Raw genomic sequence first — 17,805 nt, forward strand, 5'->3', positions numbered from 1 at the left:
CCTCTCAGGGGGTGGCTGACCCGCCAGCTCCCACTGCGGGACGCAAGGAGCGGGAATGGGCAGGAGACCAACGTCCGTCCGGCTCGCGCCGCACTTCAGGGGCGTCCCGCACTCGGCGCGAGCCCTGCTCCACCCGCCTGAGGTGAGCCGTGGGGGCGGAGCCGTCGGGAGCGCGCGGCGACCGTTACCGCCCTCCCGCCGCTGGGCGCGCGGCAGTCCAGCTCCCGGCCAATGGCCCCGCCGCACTACAGCTCCCGGCAGCCCCCGCGCCGTGACTCGGCTCGGGCGACGGCGGCGCTGCCCGGGATGGAGTGAGGGGCCGAGTGGCGGAGGTAGCGCGGCCCGCCGAGCTCCGGTCCCCCTCCCCCTGGCTCTCTCTGGCTCGGGCCTATGCGGCTCCCCAGAGACCATGGGATCCAGGATCAAGTGAGTGCCTCCCCCCTGGCCCCGCTCCCTGAGGAAAGCGGGAGGGCTCCGGAGCGAGAAGGGCACTTCCCCGCCCTCCTCCTAGCTCCGTGTGGAGGCCGCGCGGGCGGGACCCCGGGCCGGGCCGCGGGCCTCGGGTGTGGGGCGACGAGGACGAGGGGCGGCAGTGGGCACGGCGGGAAGGCCCCGACGGAGCGGTGGGAGCTGCGCGGCCCTGAGGGGAGCCGTGCCGATTCCTGCCCGCAGCCGGCCGGGCCCGGACCTCTGGGCGGCAGAGCGGGGCCCGGCGCGGCGGCACTGGGTTTGTTTGTCAGTCGGCGCAGGCCTTTAGGAGGAGTGGGGCTGCTGGAGCCGGAACGTGTTAACTGTCAGCACTGGTGACATCTGTTCTGGGGGTGCGGTAGGGTCGGGGGTGATCAAAGCCTCGTTGCCTGCGTTAGTGCCCTGAAGGAAGGGGGCAGCGTGGCTGTGACACCTCTAAGCTGCGGTGCCAAGGGAGCTTGAGGGAAGAAGGCGAGAAGTGCTGGAGCTGGTTGATCTGCTAGGCCTGCGGGTCTGTGCCCTCAGTACTTCTTTTATTTTCATAAACGTTTTAAACAGGATTTATATCAGTAAGCACTACTGAGCCCGGTTCATCCATAATGTTGTTCCAGTTGAATTCTGTTCACCTGAGACTGGTGGATGTTCAATAACACTACTGCCGAGCGGGGTGCTGATGGCTGTGTGCTGGAGAAGGGCATCCAGTCAGCCTGCATTTCCTCGAGCAGTATCTATCAGTGCTGCTGAGCAATTGCTCTGCGGCATTTAACATCTTGTTCTTCAGGGTAACAGAGGGCTTTAACTTTTAACTCTGTTGCTTAATGTAAGACTGAATGTAAGACTGCAGGACACATCCTTTGTGTGTTGTACCTTTAAGTTTCCATGCTCCTAGGCTGGGTGGACTTAAGTGTGCTGGTGTTTTAAGAAAATGCAAATGGGTACTGAGTGATTGTAGTGACAGTGCTGAAATGATGTTTGATCCCAGAAAACTTGTTTCTTTTTCTGGGATGGGCATAAATTTTGCACTTCTTTGAAGTATGTGCTCTCAGCTGTTGCTACATAAAAATCAAGGTCAGAAAAATGAATTAAACTCTTTACATTCCAAGTAAAGGTAGAACCTAAAATTGTTGCCATTTTGGCAGCAGAGTGAAGGTTTTGTCTGCAGCTTGCAGCTGTGGGCCTCACAGCTTCACAGCTGTCACCTTTGTATTGGTCACTTAAAGAATATGGTCCGAAGTTACTTTTTATGATCTTGTTTTAAACCAACTGAAAGACTACCAAAGACTAACTTGAAATGTGATTCCACTGTATATGTATCAGGTCCACAAGCAGTGTTTGCCTTCTCTTGCATTTTGATTGATGCCAAAGAATCTTGAAACCCTAGCTAAATTCCTGTAGTCAGGTTTCTTACTTCTTGCTATAGATCAACAGTTATGAGGGATATTAAGCGTCCTGGCACTTGATCACTGCGATATGCTCTGCATGAAACCCAGGCATATGTGTCAGTTATATTTTTGATGGATTTATAGTAATGAATCATTAAAGTGAAAGACTGCTTAAAGAAGGTTACCAGTAGCTGCATCGAAACAAAGTGGAAGAAATTAGGAAGTTGCCAGTAATCCCATAAGCTTTGGGCTTGTGTATAGCCTCAGGTGAATAAAGGTAACACTGGGTTCTGCTGTTGGGTTGAGCCTCGCATTGGAACATGTGTGTGCAAGGTGCTTTGTTCCAGAGAGACTGACAAAAATAGGAATCTGCTTAACCTGGCTGCTCTCACTTCCTGGTAACCTTCAGTGTTAAATGCATTTTAAATGTGTCCGTGCCAATCTTCATTTCAGAGGCAATTTTGTTTCACTGCTGAAAGAAGAGAACCCTAACATTAGCCTGAGACTTTTATCATAGAGCTTGCTATGTACAGAGATGTAACATTTATCTACTTAAAGATTGGAATACATGGCAGAAAAGGTGAAAATATAGGGTTGGAAATGTGATTTCTGAATTGGATTTGCAACTATGGACTCGATCTAATATATTTTTCTTGAAGAGTTGATAGATATCAAGAGTTTATTCGTAAGTCCCTTGCACTTTGGTAACAGAAATTATTTTGACTATAACAGTTGTGTAAGGCTTAGTTTAAAAAATATTTCATTTTAAGATTGAGTTTCCTGTGGATTGCTGTGATATTACAGCTATTCATACATCAAACAGATTTGAAATAATTCCTATGAATAGGGTTTATCACAGCAGTGTTTTTTTCTCATAGAACTCAGTTTAAATTACTACTCATAAAAAATTGCACTTTTCTGATTATTCGGTCATCAAACAAGTAGGGTATTTACATACACGTTCCATGTATTTTTTTGGTCACATCTGTGTTGTTCTCTTGATAACTGACCGTGGCTCTTTAAGTTACCTGGCAGTTTTTTGGAGGGAAAAAACCGTGTGTGAGTTTTGAAGTTCATAATGCTGTGGACAACGTCAGGGATGAGATTTCAGTACAGTGCGTGCGTGGTATCAGCTGTCTGCAGGGGAGGCTAACAATCATAAAAAGGGGCTGCAAAATATACATATGTTAGTGCATGTTTATGCTGTATTTGCAGAGTGTATGAAGTCTCACAGTGAGTTGTTTCCTTAATTCTGCAGAAAAGCTTTAAAATATTCAGAATTTAACAATGACTTCATTTTCCTGCTGACTTCATTCTCATACTGAGGTGTTTGCTTGTTGAATGCAGTCTTTAATACCAAGTTTCTAACTTGGCAAAGTTACTTTGACTGAACTGTTTGTAGAAATAAGTGGATGTTTGTCATGGGATATTAAAATATAAAATTTAAAGTCTTTTGATTTGAAAGTTTTGGTATATAGTATGTGTTCCTGCCAGCTGCATTAAGAAGTATTTTCACTAAAGAATTTAAACACAGACCTTAATATAATACTAAAAAGGCGTTTGTTATTTTATCTGTTAGTTGTAAAAGTATTGGAAAATTTATAAAATAACTTGAGAAAACTTAGTGCTAAAAATAGGTATGAACAAGTTTGGTAAGGTCAGACTGCACAGCAGTGTATCTTAAAGGAAAATTCATTTCTGATGTTAAGTAGATGCCATATCATGTAGTCATCCTGTGCCATGATGGTAGCAGTGTAGCTAAGAATCTCAATATCTGACACAGTGATGTGCTGCAGCGCCTCTGTGTTGCACAAAGAGAGTTTGCAGGTTTATTCATAATTCAAAGCAACAATTTGTTGATTTTAGTTTTCTTGTGACTTACCAGTGTAGTTTTCTGAAAGCTGGTTCCTGCATGCAAATTGGATGGAACTTGTGGAAAAATAAATTAAAATTAATTGAGTTGTGAACAATATCATTGCTCCTGAGAGGTGGTCTGTGAAACTGTAGAGTGTGATCCTATACTATCCTAAAGCAGTGGCAGGCTTTCTATTAATTTAGATAGGTTTAGGGTTTGGCTTTGTGCCACTTCAGCTGTGGGAACTGGGTTTGTGGCATGAGGAGAAATGTTTGTTTTTTTAAATAAGTTTTGCTGTTGAAGTAGGACATAGATAGTATAAATTCCCTGAGGAATGGGCTCAGCTCCTTGACATGTTTATATTCTTGGTTTGGGATGCTGGGTAAGACGAGGTTGTTCTCTTTCTTCCCTTTTGCAAGCTGGATATGTAATAACATTTAATATTATGGCCAAGAATTGGAATAAAAGCTTTTTTTTTTTTTTTTTTTTTTTTTTTTTTTTGGCAGTGCTTCTGAATGACAGCTCTGTGACACTGCTGTATCTAGTCAAAATAAGTGAAGTGACATAAAGGATCTGTGCTTGATTTCTATTAGATTTTATTTAACTGTATTTTCTCAGTAGAATTTAGATGCTATTTCTCCCAGCTAATCTCAACTTCAGTACACCTGGTGTGTACCTGTGAGGCTGAAAAATCTGAGGTGATCAGATAAACAAGATAACCGTTTTTATCAAATTCTCATAGTAATATGTATGTTCCTAGAACCTGTTTAGGCTTTTAGAGTAATTAAAAATGTATTTGGAAACAGAAATTCTCAGAGCTAAATCCTTTTTTTTCCTTTCAGACAAAATCCGGAAACTACCTTTGAAGTGTATGCAGAAGTAACTTATTCAGGCATCAGTTGCATTGGGAAAGGTAATGTTTTACACTGTAATTTTATCTGTTTCATGGCAAAAACTATCCTGAAGAACCATGCAGTGTAAAATAATAAGGTATATTCGATATTATTCTGGTCTGGATTTATAGATGTCCTACTGGTTCTGCAAAGAGAATCTTCTACAGTTGGAACTAATAATGAGAATCTGTCCTTTTTTGTGGAGGTTCCAGCATTCCTTGTCTTTGTAAACAGAAGTAGCTCTTACTTCATTGTGTTGAAGAAATAAATGCATTTTCAGGTTTGTATTTGCTGCTCACGCATAAGGAATGGTTAAGTTTAATCAAAACATACTCCGAATAGTTTTCTATGAAATTTGATTTACTTACTGTTTCTTACATGCTCGCAAAAGTGTTCTACATTTGTACTCAAAATTTCTGAGAAATATTCCATGTTTACGCTAGAGAACTCCCATAATAGCTGAAACCTGCATGTAAGTATATTTGTGAATGTTTTATTATACCTTTTTTCTTTGTGCAGCTGATGAAGTTGATAAAATCAAGTTGAAATTCCTATACCCGGAACTTACTTCAAGATGTTGCCTTGTGATATCAGTTTCTAGATTGTTATGAAAAGGAGAGATGTTGAATAGGACTGGACAACATATACTGAAGTAATAATGTACCTTTTTTTTTTTTTTAATGAAAGAATATTGTGTTTCGTATGTATGGTACAGCAAACCAGTAGAAAGGATTTTGATCTTTCTTTGACTAGGAAGCCATTTATCTCCTTCTCTATCTGTAGGTAAAGATTTCATCATCTGTGAAGGTAAAATTGCTGCAACTCTTTTTCCTTTAGTGCCAAAACCTCCATAGCAGTTGTAACCGGAATACAGTTTTGGCTTGTTCTACTGTTGTGCACCGTCACAACTATTAGATGTAACTGCAGGAGCCCTTTTAATAACTAATCTTTGTTTCTGCACATCTGACCTGGATTCTAGTGCCAGAAAATCTGAACAAATTTGACCGTAAACATTACATTGTACAGTACCAGTATCTGGGTATAATCTTCTCTTTGAAGTGTGTTTGCATCCCCCTGGAGGGATTAGTTCCCTGCTGTGGGAAGGTGGGTTAAAAAGCACTGAAACTACTTTACAGGTTTTTAATTGGAGAATTTAGTATACGTCTTGTTCTATAAACCAACTGATTCTGTAGGAGTTTCAGTTGTGTTTTTAAGTTTGTTCTATTCAGTTGTAAGTGCAAAACCTTCAGTTGCTTTTACTGTGTAAAGGATAGTTTATATATTCTGAAGTTAATTAATTGTCGGAATAATCTTTAAGCGTTTTTTTCCCCACATTTTAAAAAGAAAGTTAAGAGATGCCCTTTATTCACAGAAGTTTTAGATCAGCGCATCTCCAAATATTTCGTCCTTCTGTTCTCGTCAGGATCTGTTGTTTGAGTCTCTGCAGTCTTCCCTTCTTCATTGGCTAGCTATTCTATGCTGGAAAACCTAGAGCATGTATCTGTATTGTACTGGAGTCAGAGGAATGTATATTAAATGATGAGGAACAATTGCTATTGAAAAAGGCAAAGCATAAAAAATGTGTAAGGAGCAAATTGTCAGGCATGTTTAAAAACTTTTCTTCCTATGCGATGGATTCCAAAATTAGCTAAGACAACTGACTTTGAAGTTTATGTTCAGTATCATAATAGTATTGATCACTTAAATTGCATTTCATTCTTACATCAATTTTCTAATATAGTTTTGAGGAAAATGGATTGCTCCAAAGCTGTAAAAGTCCTAATGTGGGAGACTGTCTGGCTTCTGGGATGATAAAACATGCCTTCACTTTGTTAATAATAGCTAAAAAGTTTGTGTAGGAAAGGGTATTTTTCAAGTGACTGTTAAATATCACGTGCAATTAAAGGCCTTAATATATTTCATGATTCGTTTGCTTCTTGCAGATATGGGAAATATTTATTGCTGTTATTAACTACTAGCAGACAACTGTAAATTCTAGTAGCTGCATTGCTTGTATATTACTTAACAATCTTACATTAAATGTTTACTTAGTTAAAACCTTTCTAAATAGATGAGAGCATTATGCATTGTCTACCACGTAGAAAATTCCATCAGTTTCCAAGGCAGGTGACTATAAAAGAAGAAAGACTGTCCTGGGCTTCAGGAAAGATATTGATAAATTGGAATGTGTTCCTGAAGGACCACAAAGATGGCAGGTGAGCTGGAGCACCTGCAAGGAGAGGCTGAGAGTGCTGGATTTGTACGGCTTGGGGAAGACTTCAGGGGACCTGTGCAGCAGCCTTCCATACCTATGAGGTGTTCATCAAGGTGACAGGCTCTCATGCCAGTCACTACGGGAGGATGAGAGGTGGTGACATAGATGGAAACGAGATGTTCTAACAGGGTATCAGGAGAAACATGTTCACCATGCGCGCAGCGAGGTGTTGAACACGGGTGCAGGTTGTGCAGTCTCCAATCTTTGCGATTTTAAAGACTGCCTGACAGCCTGAACCTGACCTCACAGCTGACCCTGCTTTGCACAAGAGGTTGGACTTGAGACCTGAGGTCCCTTCTAGTCTAAATTGTCATATGATTTGATTTCTAGAAATGTAAGCTCCAGAACACCCAGGAGGTGCTTTCTGCTCACGAAAGCTGATAAATCGTGAATTGTTTTCTTTGAATCAAGACAGAGCTCTGCCAAACTAGAATGAAGTGTGTGAATTGAGAAAGGAAAGATTGCTGGATTGGTTCAGCTATAGGCTCTCTGGCCTTTTCCCCTCTGAATTGTTTAGAAATTAAATATCTGTGTTCAGGATTGGTAATTTGTGTATTTCTAGTGCATGAAGTCTTCCATATATTACAGATTTCCTAATTAAATTGTACCTTAAAGTTATGCTAGTGATTTTATTTATACATTCATAGATGATCTTGTTTGGATAAGTATAGTGTTTTCTTACTTATTTCAGTCTTAATTTTTAGTAAGTTTTCATGATGGGATCTGTGTCTTTGGTATTTTTTTATTCTTTGGAATTATTTTATTCAGTGCATGATTTAAGAGCAAAATAGATGCTTATATGGAATACCATTATTTAACTGATTTTCTTTTCCTGTTTTTAAATCTCATGTAAAGGAAGGAAGAATGCATTCTGTGAGATTATGAAGTCCTTACTTCTGATTTATGCTTTTGTCTTGACATCTTGTAATATTAAAAATTCATAGACATTGAGGTAAACTACAAGGAACTTTAATTGTTTCTGTTATAAATCATTGCTGCTGGACTTCTGGAAGATCACGTGGCATTCGACACTTTTGACGTAGTGTGTGCTTATGACTGTTACCCTTGAACTGCGTTTGTTATTTTTGAACCTCAGCTATAACATTTATTTTTCTCCACCAGAACTTTTGAGATGCACAGGTAGAAAGAAATGATTAGAGGTTTTGGTTTAAATACCTATCTAAAGAAACCAAAACTATACTAACCACTTGCTTTCAGTTCTCAAAGCACTTTATGATCTTAAAATTGATGCACATAATTCATCAGAAATGTGTGACGAATTTGAGGATTTTGCTGGGCCTGAGCCAAAGGTTCTCTCTTGTTAGAACGAGATTTGAGGAGAATTGGAACATAACTGTCAAACTATTGGTGCAGAAGAAGAATTTGTTAGTCTAAAGTAACAGATCAGAATAGTCTCTAAAGTATGAAAATTTGAAAGTAAATGCTCATAAGAGTAAGGCAGTCCCCCTCCACCCCTATCTGGGAGGACATAGCATGCTTTTGTATGGGGTTTTTGTGTTCTCGCCAAAGCAGACTTTATAAAAGTGTGTCAAAGCTGTAGCTTTGCCATGTAGCGTGCCAAAAGGCCTTTCTCTCCAAGGACCTCATCTTTCATCTTTTTGTGAGTGTAGCATAAATTCTTGCTGTGTGTTCAAGGAAAAAGCTAAAATGGTTTAGTACAGCTAAAGGATTTCTTTCTTTTTTTTTTTTCTTTTTAAATCATGGTAAGTTAGAAGCCTAAATGTGATAGCGTGGACACAGTATAAATGTGCTGGAGTTTAACAAATGTTCGCTGGTTTAGTAAAGGAAATGTAGTTTATACAACTTCTTTTATGACAGAATTTAAAAGGTCTTGCTGTAGACTCACCATGTGCTTCTTTCTTTTCTTGAAAACATACCACTAAGTTGAAAAGAGAGATGAGTCTTAGAAGGAAACTATTAACTCCGAGGGAGTTTATCTTTGTTTGAGAGAAAGGATGGAATTTGCATTTGAATTGGCTCGGAGAGTAGCATGTACTACTAATCTTGTTCCTACTAGAAGCTTGTGAGTAGTTTAAGTACTTCCTTCTTTACTTTTCATGTTCTAGCCTGGTGTTGTAATAGCTCTTCCCTCTATTCCCCTCCCCTCCAGTACATCGCAAATGTTATAACTGAAATTTATAGAAGTCCTTAACTCTACTGGGAGATATCATGACGTACTTGGGCTCTGAAAGTGTTCTACAGTTGTTACTGTGGTTTCCATGATAGGACTTCTTCAGGTAGAGAGAACTAGCAGTCTTTTGCCTCTGCAGAGTGCACGTACTGCTACCCCTTACCATATTCTCTGTGTCGTAGGTTGTAATTTTAGGTAATGCATCAGTGCCTCCTAAATTTGGTGCATTTTTTTGGACATAAACAAAGTTAGTTCAGTAAGGTTAAGAGTTAGTAATTCAGAAGTTGGCAAACCTTATCCATGCACCCCTAGAGCAACCTTTATTTTGTGAAGTGAAACCATTTTGTTGCTTGAAATCTTCCTGTTATGTATTAGGAAATAGGTAACATTAAATAAGTAACAAAGGAAATACAAAACACTCCTTTCTGGTAAAAAGGGTTTGAGTTGAACTTGTGCCATAATTCGGGTACCACGAGTTTTCCTATCCTACCTTTATGGTGCTGTGTCAAACTTCATTAGATGTGATTGGAAAAATAACCTAATCTAAGCATGTGGGAATGGTGATTCTCCTAAGCTGCTGCTTTGTTTTCTGCTTCTTCAATCACTTTTAAGTACCAACAAGGTGGAAGACATTCACAAAGAACTTACTAGGACTGAAGTAACCAGACCAAGTAGCACTGTCTGAACTATTTTGTTCAAAGGCAGTTTCCAGTTTGAGTTCTAGATATAAATCAAGTACATAATTCACTTTATGAAACATCTTAGAATTTGTCATATTGCAAGTCATCATACATTTTACTTAAAACATTCCTTAGGTATGTTCTTAGCTGATATTGCTAGCGTTAATGAAGAGCAAAAAGCTAGCTGTAATCATGAATGTTCTTCCATTTGTTTAATTTACTTTGTGGGGAGAGATCTGTTGTTCTTTTTGCATCACGCTTTAACTGCTTCTGTCTACAGCCTTTTCTATTTCAAGTATTTACTAGTCTGCACTGCATTGGTGCTGCTGGCACTGTTTAACTAGAGAGAAAAATTCTGCACAGAAAGTCTTACTCACAAGACTTTAAACTCTTTTGTTGATTTATATATTTTTTAAAGGAGCTTGACATCTTCATCAAGTTCACAGTGGGCCTGCTTTGTTTGCTTTCTCTTGAATGCTTGATAAGATTTTTCTTCTATTGTTTTGTGCAGCAAGGACAGAGCTGGCCATGGCTGAGGTGGTTTTTTTGTAAATCCACAATATGGGCATTGTCTGCTGCTGAATAATTGTGACTGCTTTTTGTACAACCAGAACTAAGGCTTTGGCTGTGAACAGATTCCTTCTTAGCGTGAAAAGAGACTAATCCATGTAAATACAGCCCCAAAATAAAGCTTTACAGAAAAAGGGAAAGGCTGCTAAGCAGGAGGGCAGAGGTCAGCAATTTAACCTTTAACCTAACAAATAAGAAGCATGAAAGTTCCTGAATTGGTTTACAAAGGCGAGCTCCTGTGATCTGTCAGTTTTTCTTTTCACGATAGAGTTGGGTGAGAAAACTGACTGACAGCTAGTGCCTTTTTAACTGCAGGTTGAAATTAACTGCTAAACTGAAACTTTTTAAGAGAGCTTTTTTTAAATGGTTTTAACAAATAATTTTCATTCACTGGCTGTATTTGCATTTTCCTTGAATTCATAGAGAAGTTGGAGTGGTTCTTTTTAAAGAGTCCTTGTGAGATTCAATTTAGATACCAAATGCTACTGAAGCATTCGATATTGCACCATTTGAAGCATTTAAGAATTTGACACAGGCGTCTTGCAATTAACATTAATTATGTTTATGTGCTCCTTTAAAAGTAGGGCTGTTATCCCAATAACTGCAAACAGATTATATTTTGAATAGAGTCAAAAAGTTGTTACGGAGGTGTTGACTTAAATTAAAGGAGTAATTTTAACTGTAGCTCATACTCAGTCACAGAAATTTCCAAGGTGGTTTGTTTTTGTTTGTCCTTATTTAATCACAACAGGTAATCTCATTAAGGAGTGTTAACTTTTGCTTAGTGCATCTGAAATCAGCTGTTAATCTCAGAATAGGTGTTTCTGTAACTTGTACAGAACAAAGAACTTTAATTAGAGTGTCATTCAGATGGAAAATAAATAAGAAATAATGACTTTAAAGAAGACTCCCTGTAGGTTAAGAGTAGGGACTTTTTTTTCCCTAATGTTGTAAGCAGTGTCCACACTTGGTCTGCTGACACAGGGGCCGGTGATTCTACCCGGAGAATAAGTGTAACAGGCAAGCAAAGTAAATTCGGTGAAGCAAAAGGTGATCCAGGTCCATTATTGTTCCTTACTCCTTTTGAGTGCTCTAGGCACTACTGACCTGATCCTCTTTGATGTGATGGGTTTTTTTTCATCATGAACAAAAAAAGTGTTCTTTTTTAATTGAGAAGAGTTAGCAAGATGAAGTTACTGTAAAATTATAAGTGTAAAACCAATCCAAGACAACTTTTTTGATCCAGCCATGGTTGTATGTTAAAGAACACAAACACTCCAATTTTTTGTGCTGTCAGAGAATAGCACAGTTTTCTGTATAAAATGCTACTGTGTGCTGATTCATAGTTATGGGTCAGTGTGTGGTTCACTCCCCTGTGTTTGTGAATAACAGAGGTAAGATAGTTTAATCACAGCATCATATTCTCTTAATATGCTGGCACACTCATTGTCTGTGATTAAGGGCCATTACCTGCTCTCTGCTGAACTCCCTCATTGATGAGAGAAGGAATTCCAGAAGATGCTCCTGACTTGCGACTGATGAGTGAAGAAGTGATTTGGCCCTGCTGTGGCCCTGCAGTTTTGGTAGATCTACCTCTCAAGATTCCAAATGCTGACAGATCAATTAGCTCTTGTGAATGTTATTTTTGTTTTTTATGTTTGTTTGCTTGTTTTTTTTTTTTTAAGACACCTTTACGTGTTGTTTCTGATAAAACTTATTTCACAGAAGTTGGAACAGAAACTGAAAAAGCTGAACAAGGAATTAAGGGTGAAGGGACCATAGTAAAACAGGAGGGAAGAGCTATTGCCAAAATAATATTCACTGTACCAAAATATGTGATCTGTCCTAGACTTAATTGGCTGTTACACCTGTAGAGTAGGAGCGAAAAGAAACAAAGTAAAACCTTGTTGGGAGTATTTTTAGCAGTATTTTTACACACTGAATTCATTCAGGGATTTCATATGCTACTGAAGGGAGCTGAACTAGCAACTCCCATTGCATTCTAATGGGATTTACTGAATCCCGTCTTCCTTTAAAGATAAAATATGAGAAATATGTTGAAACGACATAGGAGTATAAATAACAGTAACATTACTTCTTTTGAATTAGTTCTTATATGCTTTTATCCCTTAAGTAAGTAAGTAATTCTTCAGATATGTCAAGTTGACCTGTAAAATGCTTATATATCTTTGAGATCTTCTGTTTCAAAGACTCTTAAATATATAAATGATTGCTATAGGAAGTAAGTAATAAAAATTCAGATACTGAATTGTGAAGACAAAACAGTTAATTATCACAGTGTAGTTACGCAGTAGAATCAGGTGTCCTTCATCTGTTTGTAAGATTTGTATTTCATTTTTAATATTATTCAAACCGTGTTCTTTATTTTTTTGTTAATGACTGTAGGGTGGTGCAGACAAGTAAGGAAAGATAGTAGGACAAGAGAAAAAGATACAGCAGAATGGAAATTGACTCTGAAGAGATTGTAGACCAGAACCAGCCTGTGGTAAAGGGCAGAATGAAACGGTGGTAAAATGCGTCGTTAAAAACCCAAACGAAAACAACAAAAACCCCAACCCTCACCCATAAGCAAATAGACCACTTTCCTTCCAATAAGCGTGAGACAGTCTTCTGAAGCTGCTCTCCACTTGTCCCTATAGTATATCTGATTTTTGTTTTATATGATGCTTGTCTGTAGATCATTTACTTGGTTTAATTCTAGTGGTCTATCAAACAAATAAAAGTAGATCACATAGGGCACGAAATTATCTGTAGAACTGTTACCTATGTCCACAAATCCATTAAAACTCATACTTCTAATTATCACATTAATACATTAGTCACGCCGTTTTGTCTGGATATGACATTTGCACATGGGAAAATGCTGTAGATGTCTGTGTATCTTGGTCTGTTGTGAATGATGTTCTTACACATTGAAGATAATGCTTGTCCTGCATGTTTGTTGCTTTTACTTTAAGTATCTTAACTTTGTTTTTGAGAATTTATCTTTGTTTTTGTTTTTAATGATATTAAAAATCATTTTGATTATGGCTTATTAACTGTTCACTGAAAATACGTAGTGCTTCCGTGCGTCTTGGATTCTGTTGGTGCTTTTTAACTGAATAGCTTTTTAAAGTATTTTCACATGGAAAGAAGTGCACTGCTGTGTGCACGCATGGGCAGTATTCATAAATCCGAGTTAGTGAGTAAATAGAGTTATTTAATGGTTCAGTACTTTGTATTTTAACTGTAGAGGTAAAAAGTAACAGAATCTCAGTTTGCCACTTGGAGATTGCAAAATATATGCTTTGTTACTCCTGAAATACCAATTGTGATATCTAGCAATGCAGTAGTGATGGTGCTTTTCTTTTTTGATCTATTTTTTGATTGCTTGTTTTACCCTGGATGTGGAATTAGGTCCTTCAGTAAACCAACCTGAATCAGTTCCATACATAGACTTACCCCTTGGAATGCAGTGGATTCCACATGAACAATTAAAATTGCTATTTATTCACATCGTGTTTAAAATAGTCATACATCCCAATTTTGTTTATCTCAAAGTTTTAAAAACCTAGCGACCTCATTGCAGCTTGACTATAATTACCATGTTTAAACTTCTGTGCATTTTTTAGTTTAAACAGCCTTTGTTTTTTTTTTTTTACGAAAAGAAAATTAATGAGAAGAGACAAAGAGACATCAAAGAGGTTTTCCCTCTGATTGCAGTGTTAGAAGTTTTGCCTGAAAATAGGTTACATTTCTTCTGTTTTCAGCTGAATCCTCATTAACTTTACATTTTAATGATGTCCAGAGCAAATTATGCCATTACTGTGGATGCCTTAAAGGAAAGCTTAAAGGACACCTTTTTAATGTTTGTTTCTTTATTGGCGGCAGTATTTGTGCCAGTATTATAAACAATGTTGGAATACTAAAAGTAAACCCAGGACATAAAGATGTCTTCTACTTTTTGCCATACGTACAGATAGAGATACATACTATATATGTGGTAGAAGTATCTTCAGTTAATATTTAACACATGTTCAGCATGTTAGGGGGATATCTTCATCACTGCAGAGGAAAAATGTAAATCACGTCCTTTGAAAGAGTTTGCAAATTACTTCTCCATCTTATAATCAGTTTAATTTATAATGATAGAGTGGAGAGAAGGATGATGTAACAGAGCTTCTGAATTTTTGTTTTCCTGAGCCTTCAGTGTAGTGGGTGATTGAAATGTTAATGAAGTGATGGTTTGTATTTTTACACTGAGATGAAGCATTATTGGAGAAGTCTGGAATTTCAAATCTTTTGATTTAGGGGGTCAGTATGAGCTCTGGTTCTGTGTTCTAATAATAATAACAATAAATAAATGAACTAACAGCCCCAACTCCTTCCAAACAGAGTGTAATAGTGCTGCATTAACTTTCTTTTTCTGCTTGCCTTCTTTCCTCCTTGCACTGTTCCCCACGTAAGTGTGTGTGTTTGACTGTTCATCGTTGAAAAGTAAGACGGTCTGGAAGATCCTGTGGGCAGCTGAGGTTGTCTTTTTTACTGTCTTCACACTGTCTGCAAATTGTGAATAGGATCTCTGATTTTTTTTGGGCTGCGCTCTGATCAATAGCCTACATTTGTTTTAAAGTGCAGTTGTAGTGAGGGAGTGGGAGCAGGAAAAAAAAAGGCATGTCCCAAAACTCATCTAATAGAAGTTGAAATCCAGCCGACTTAGTGAAATGTTGTCATTTAAGATTTGCAAGGCTTGTACTTTGTGACTGTATTGCCATAATGGAAATACATTTTTATTTAATCTGATTATTCCTATCAATAGGTTTCTGTTTGGCATGTAATTTTACTGAGGTGGAGTCTTGCTTGCGTATGTTCAGTATTTCTGATCTGTATTTCTGAAAATTTTAATTCCACAATTTGTGTGTTCCAGACGTTAATTCCTGAATGGCTGCCTGTCCACTGTAGCCTTACCAACGTTTGGTGTTGATGTTCCTCTGCAGATACAGCAAAGCTGTTTCTGAGTCAAGCATTACTGCACATGCTTATGGTTAGCTCAGACAAGATGTTCCTGAGAGCTCACATTTGTCTTTTGGTCCCGTAAACTTCACTTTAAGGGTGCTACTGTTTTGTTATTTTCTTTTCCACTGTTTCTTTGTATGGGCGCCTCAGAAGTTTTATTTCCTTGACCTATGTATATTTAGGTCTTATGTAAATGATTTTTTTTCCTTTTTATTTTAAACTCAAGAAGTTTTTTGCTAAATTGTTTTTTGCCTGGTTAATGCCTTTCTTCAAGCGATGGACAAGTATGGAGGTGTATGATATCTCCGTCATCAGTAATTAATAAATAATTCAGGATTCACTAGACAAAAAGTAAAACTAAACGTAACCTTTCTGTTTTGGTATGATTTTTGTTTATTCTTTAAAAAAAAAAATCTGTAGAAACTGTTCAGATGTCTGAGTTCTCATAATTAAGTATGGCTGACCCAAAGCATGCACAAATCTGATGCATCTTGGATGGTCTCTTATTAGAAAATGGGTTTAATTCTTTCAAGTCTCCATAAGCCAGATGCTTGAAAACAGCTTACAGAAGTGCTGACTTAAGTTCCTGGCTTAGTTTATGTCTTTTAGCTTAGATACCTCCTGATGTTAATTTGAACATCATATTATTACAGAAGAAGAGACCGAATGCTGTTTGCTGGCTCTTTTCTTCTCACCCTTATTTTTTAATTATCAGAGAATTCGCAGTAATTTATCTTCAGTTGAGATACACAGTAAAGAATAATGATTAATAAGGTCTGGCTAACAGAGAAATGCACTATTATTTCTTTGGCATACAGGACTTTTGTATAGAATTATGTTAGCAGTAAAAACCTGGCATGTTCCTCCTGGTAACTTACTCTGCAAATATTTGTGGAGTGGCTGTTTCCAACCAGTTATGTGTTAATGATGGTGCAAGGTTGAAACATTCCAGTCATTCATACTCCTGTCCTCCCTGTCTCTTATGTGTTTCTTTGCTCAGCATTTTTGCCATATTTCTTTGCTTTGTTGTGGTCAATTCAGTCAGTATAATAGCAAAGACATTGGCTTTTTTCTTTATGAAAGAATTATGTTAGAGATATACTGTAACAGAGATAAGAGCTATTTATGTCCCAAGCTATTGATTTTTAATTAGTGTTGCCTGGGCTCATATATGTTGGCAGAATTGCTAACAGCTTGTGGCATTTTTTAATTCACATCTTCTTTTTGAGTATTTTGACAGTGTCATTCATATCTCATGAAAAAGTACCTTGTCAGGTTAAATGTGTTAAAACACCGAGCAAAAGAAAAAAAAAAAGAGAATGGAACATAGGGCTGCCTAGAAACCTTGATCCATCGCCAAAGTATTTAAACAATTTAGTGTTTTGGTTTTCTAGCTCCAAGCTGCTTCTCAAATCCCTTGCTAATTAATCCAGTTAATTCTTTGTAGACTAACTGTATGCAGGGCTTTTTCTTGTGCTTGTATCGCTGAGAACCCTGTTTTGTTCAAAGCAAACTTAAGCTCAGTTATAAAGGTTGTAGTAAAAAGGTGAATGCTAGTAGGTGTAAATACAGTGTTTTGACCCTTTGAAAGAGGAGTTTGTTTGTGTGTGTAGCTTCTAATTTAATCTTTCATGTTTAAAAATTAAACATATATGTTTGTAGTAAAAATATCATTTAAGAAATAGGAATAGAACCACTATCGAATAATGGTGTGAAGTATTAGTGGTGCGATACTGCAATTACTGATATACGTGTTTACATTTCAAGAAGGAAAATATAGGAAATATTGTTCTCTACTCTGTAATGAATGATGGAATATAGGGCAAATAGCAGTTGGGGATTGAGAGTTCTCAAAAGCGACCTGTTGATTCTCTTCGGTCAGCAGACTGAAGTCCCTTGATTACAGTACAAAAGTGTATAAATTCAGGAGTAGCAGCAAGGATGTGAAGAGCTTGGAAGCCTGATTAGGCGTGGTACGAGATAATGGGAGAGGAGTGTATCCTCATGTTTAAGGTGTGTTTGTCTGTTAAAAGCAGCTGTCTCCATTGGGTGTACTGTAGTGGTTTAGAGCTTACTTCTTGATTTTAAGAATCATCTTCCTCCTCATTTTCTGCTTATTGATGCTAAACGTTCGGCTGTGCAATAACACAAGGCTCCCTCTTGGTGTTTTTTTCTACCAAATGCTGTGAGAAAAGCCTCTGAACATTCTTATGTTCTTCTCCATCAGTTCTCTGAGTTATTCTGAGAAGTTGTATCTGAGGACCTTTTGTCTATAGGACACATCTTTCCTTCCTGTCTGTAATACTGCTTGTTTTTGCAAATCAGTTATGATGCGCAGATCGAGGAGAATCTGATGGTGCTGCCCCTGTCCCGACAGCTTGCACTTCTCCTTTCTTTGGTCACCATCAATAGATTTGCATGGCAGCACAATGGGAGCTGATGGCCATCTGCATGCACTTTGCTGCCTTGCAGATAAACCTGTGGAGAGAAAAAAGAGTGGAAGTGGTTTAAAGC

The 17,805-nt window shown here is 38.2% G+C and overlaps 1 protein-coding gene across 7 annotated transcripts in view; it reads left to right on the forward strand.

Annotated features, from left to right (window-relative positions):
• The first annotated feature begins 297 nt into the window (after positions 1–297).
• The window catches only part of DENND1A (DENN domain containing 1A), a 172,030-nt gene continuing 154,522 nt past the window's right edge, over positions 298–17,805 (forward strand). For all 7 annotated transcript variants that reach the window (XM_042878696.1, XM_042878701.1, XM_042878697.1 and 4 more), the window contains exons 1-2: positions 298–426; positions 4,548–4,618. In XM_042878696.1, the coding sequence (XP_042734630.1) occupies positions 410–426; positions 4,548–4,618 (88 nt within the window). In that variant the 5' untranslated portion in view covers positions 298–409. The remainder of the gene's footprint in view (positions 427–4,547; positions 4,619–17,805) is intronic.

Source organism: Lagopus leucura, unplaced genomic scaffold, assembly GCF_019238085.1.
Source record: "Lagopus leucura isolate 7727_CA_CO unplaced genomic scaffold, USGS_WTPT01 Super-Scaffold_100022, whole genome shotgun sequence".
Taxonomy (NCBI): Eukaryota; Metazoa; Chordata; class Aves; order Galliformes; family Phasianidae; genus Lagopus; species Lagopus leucura.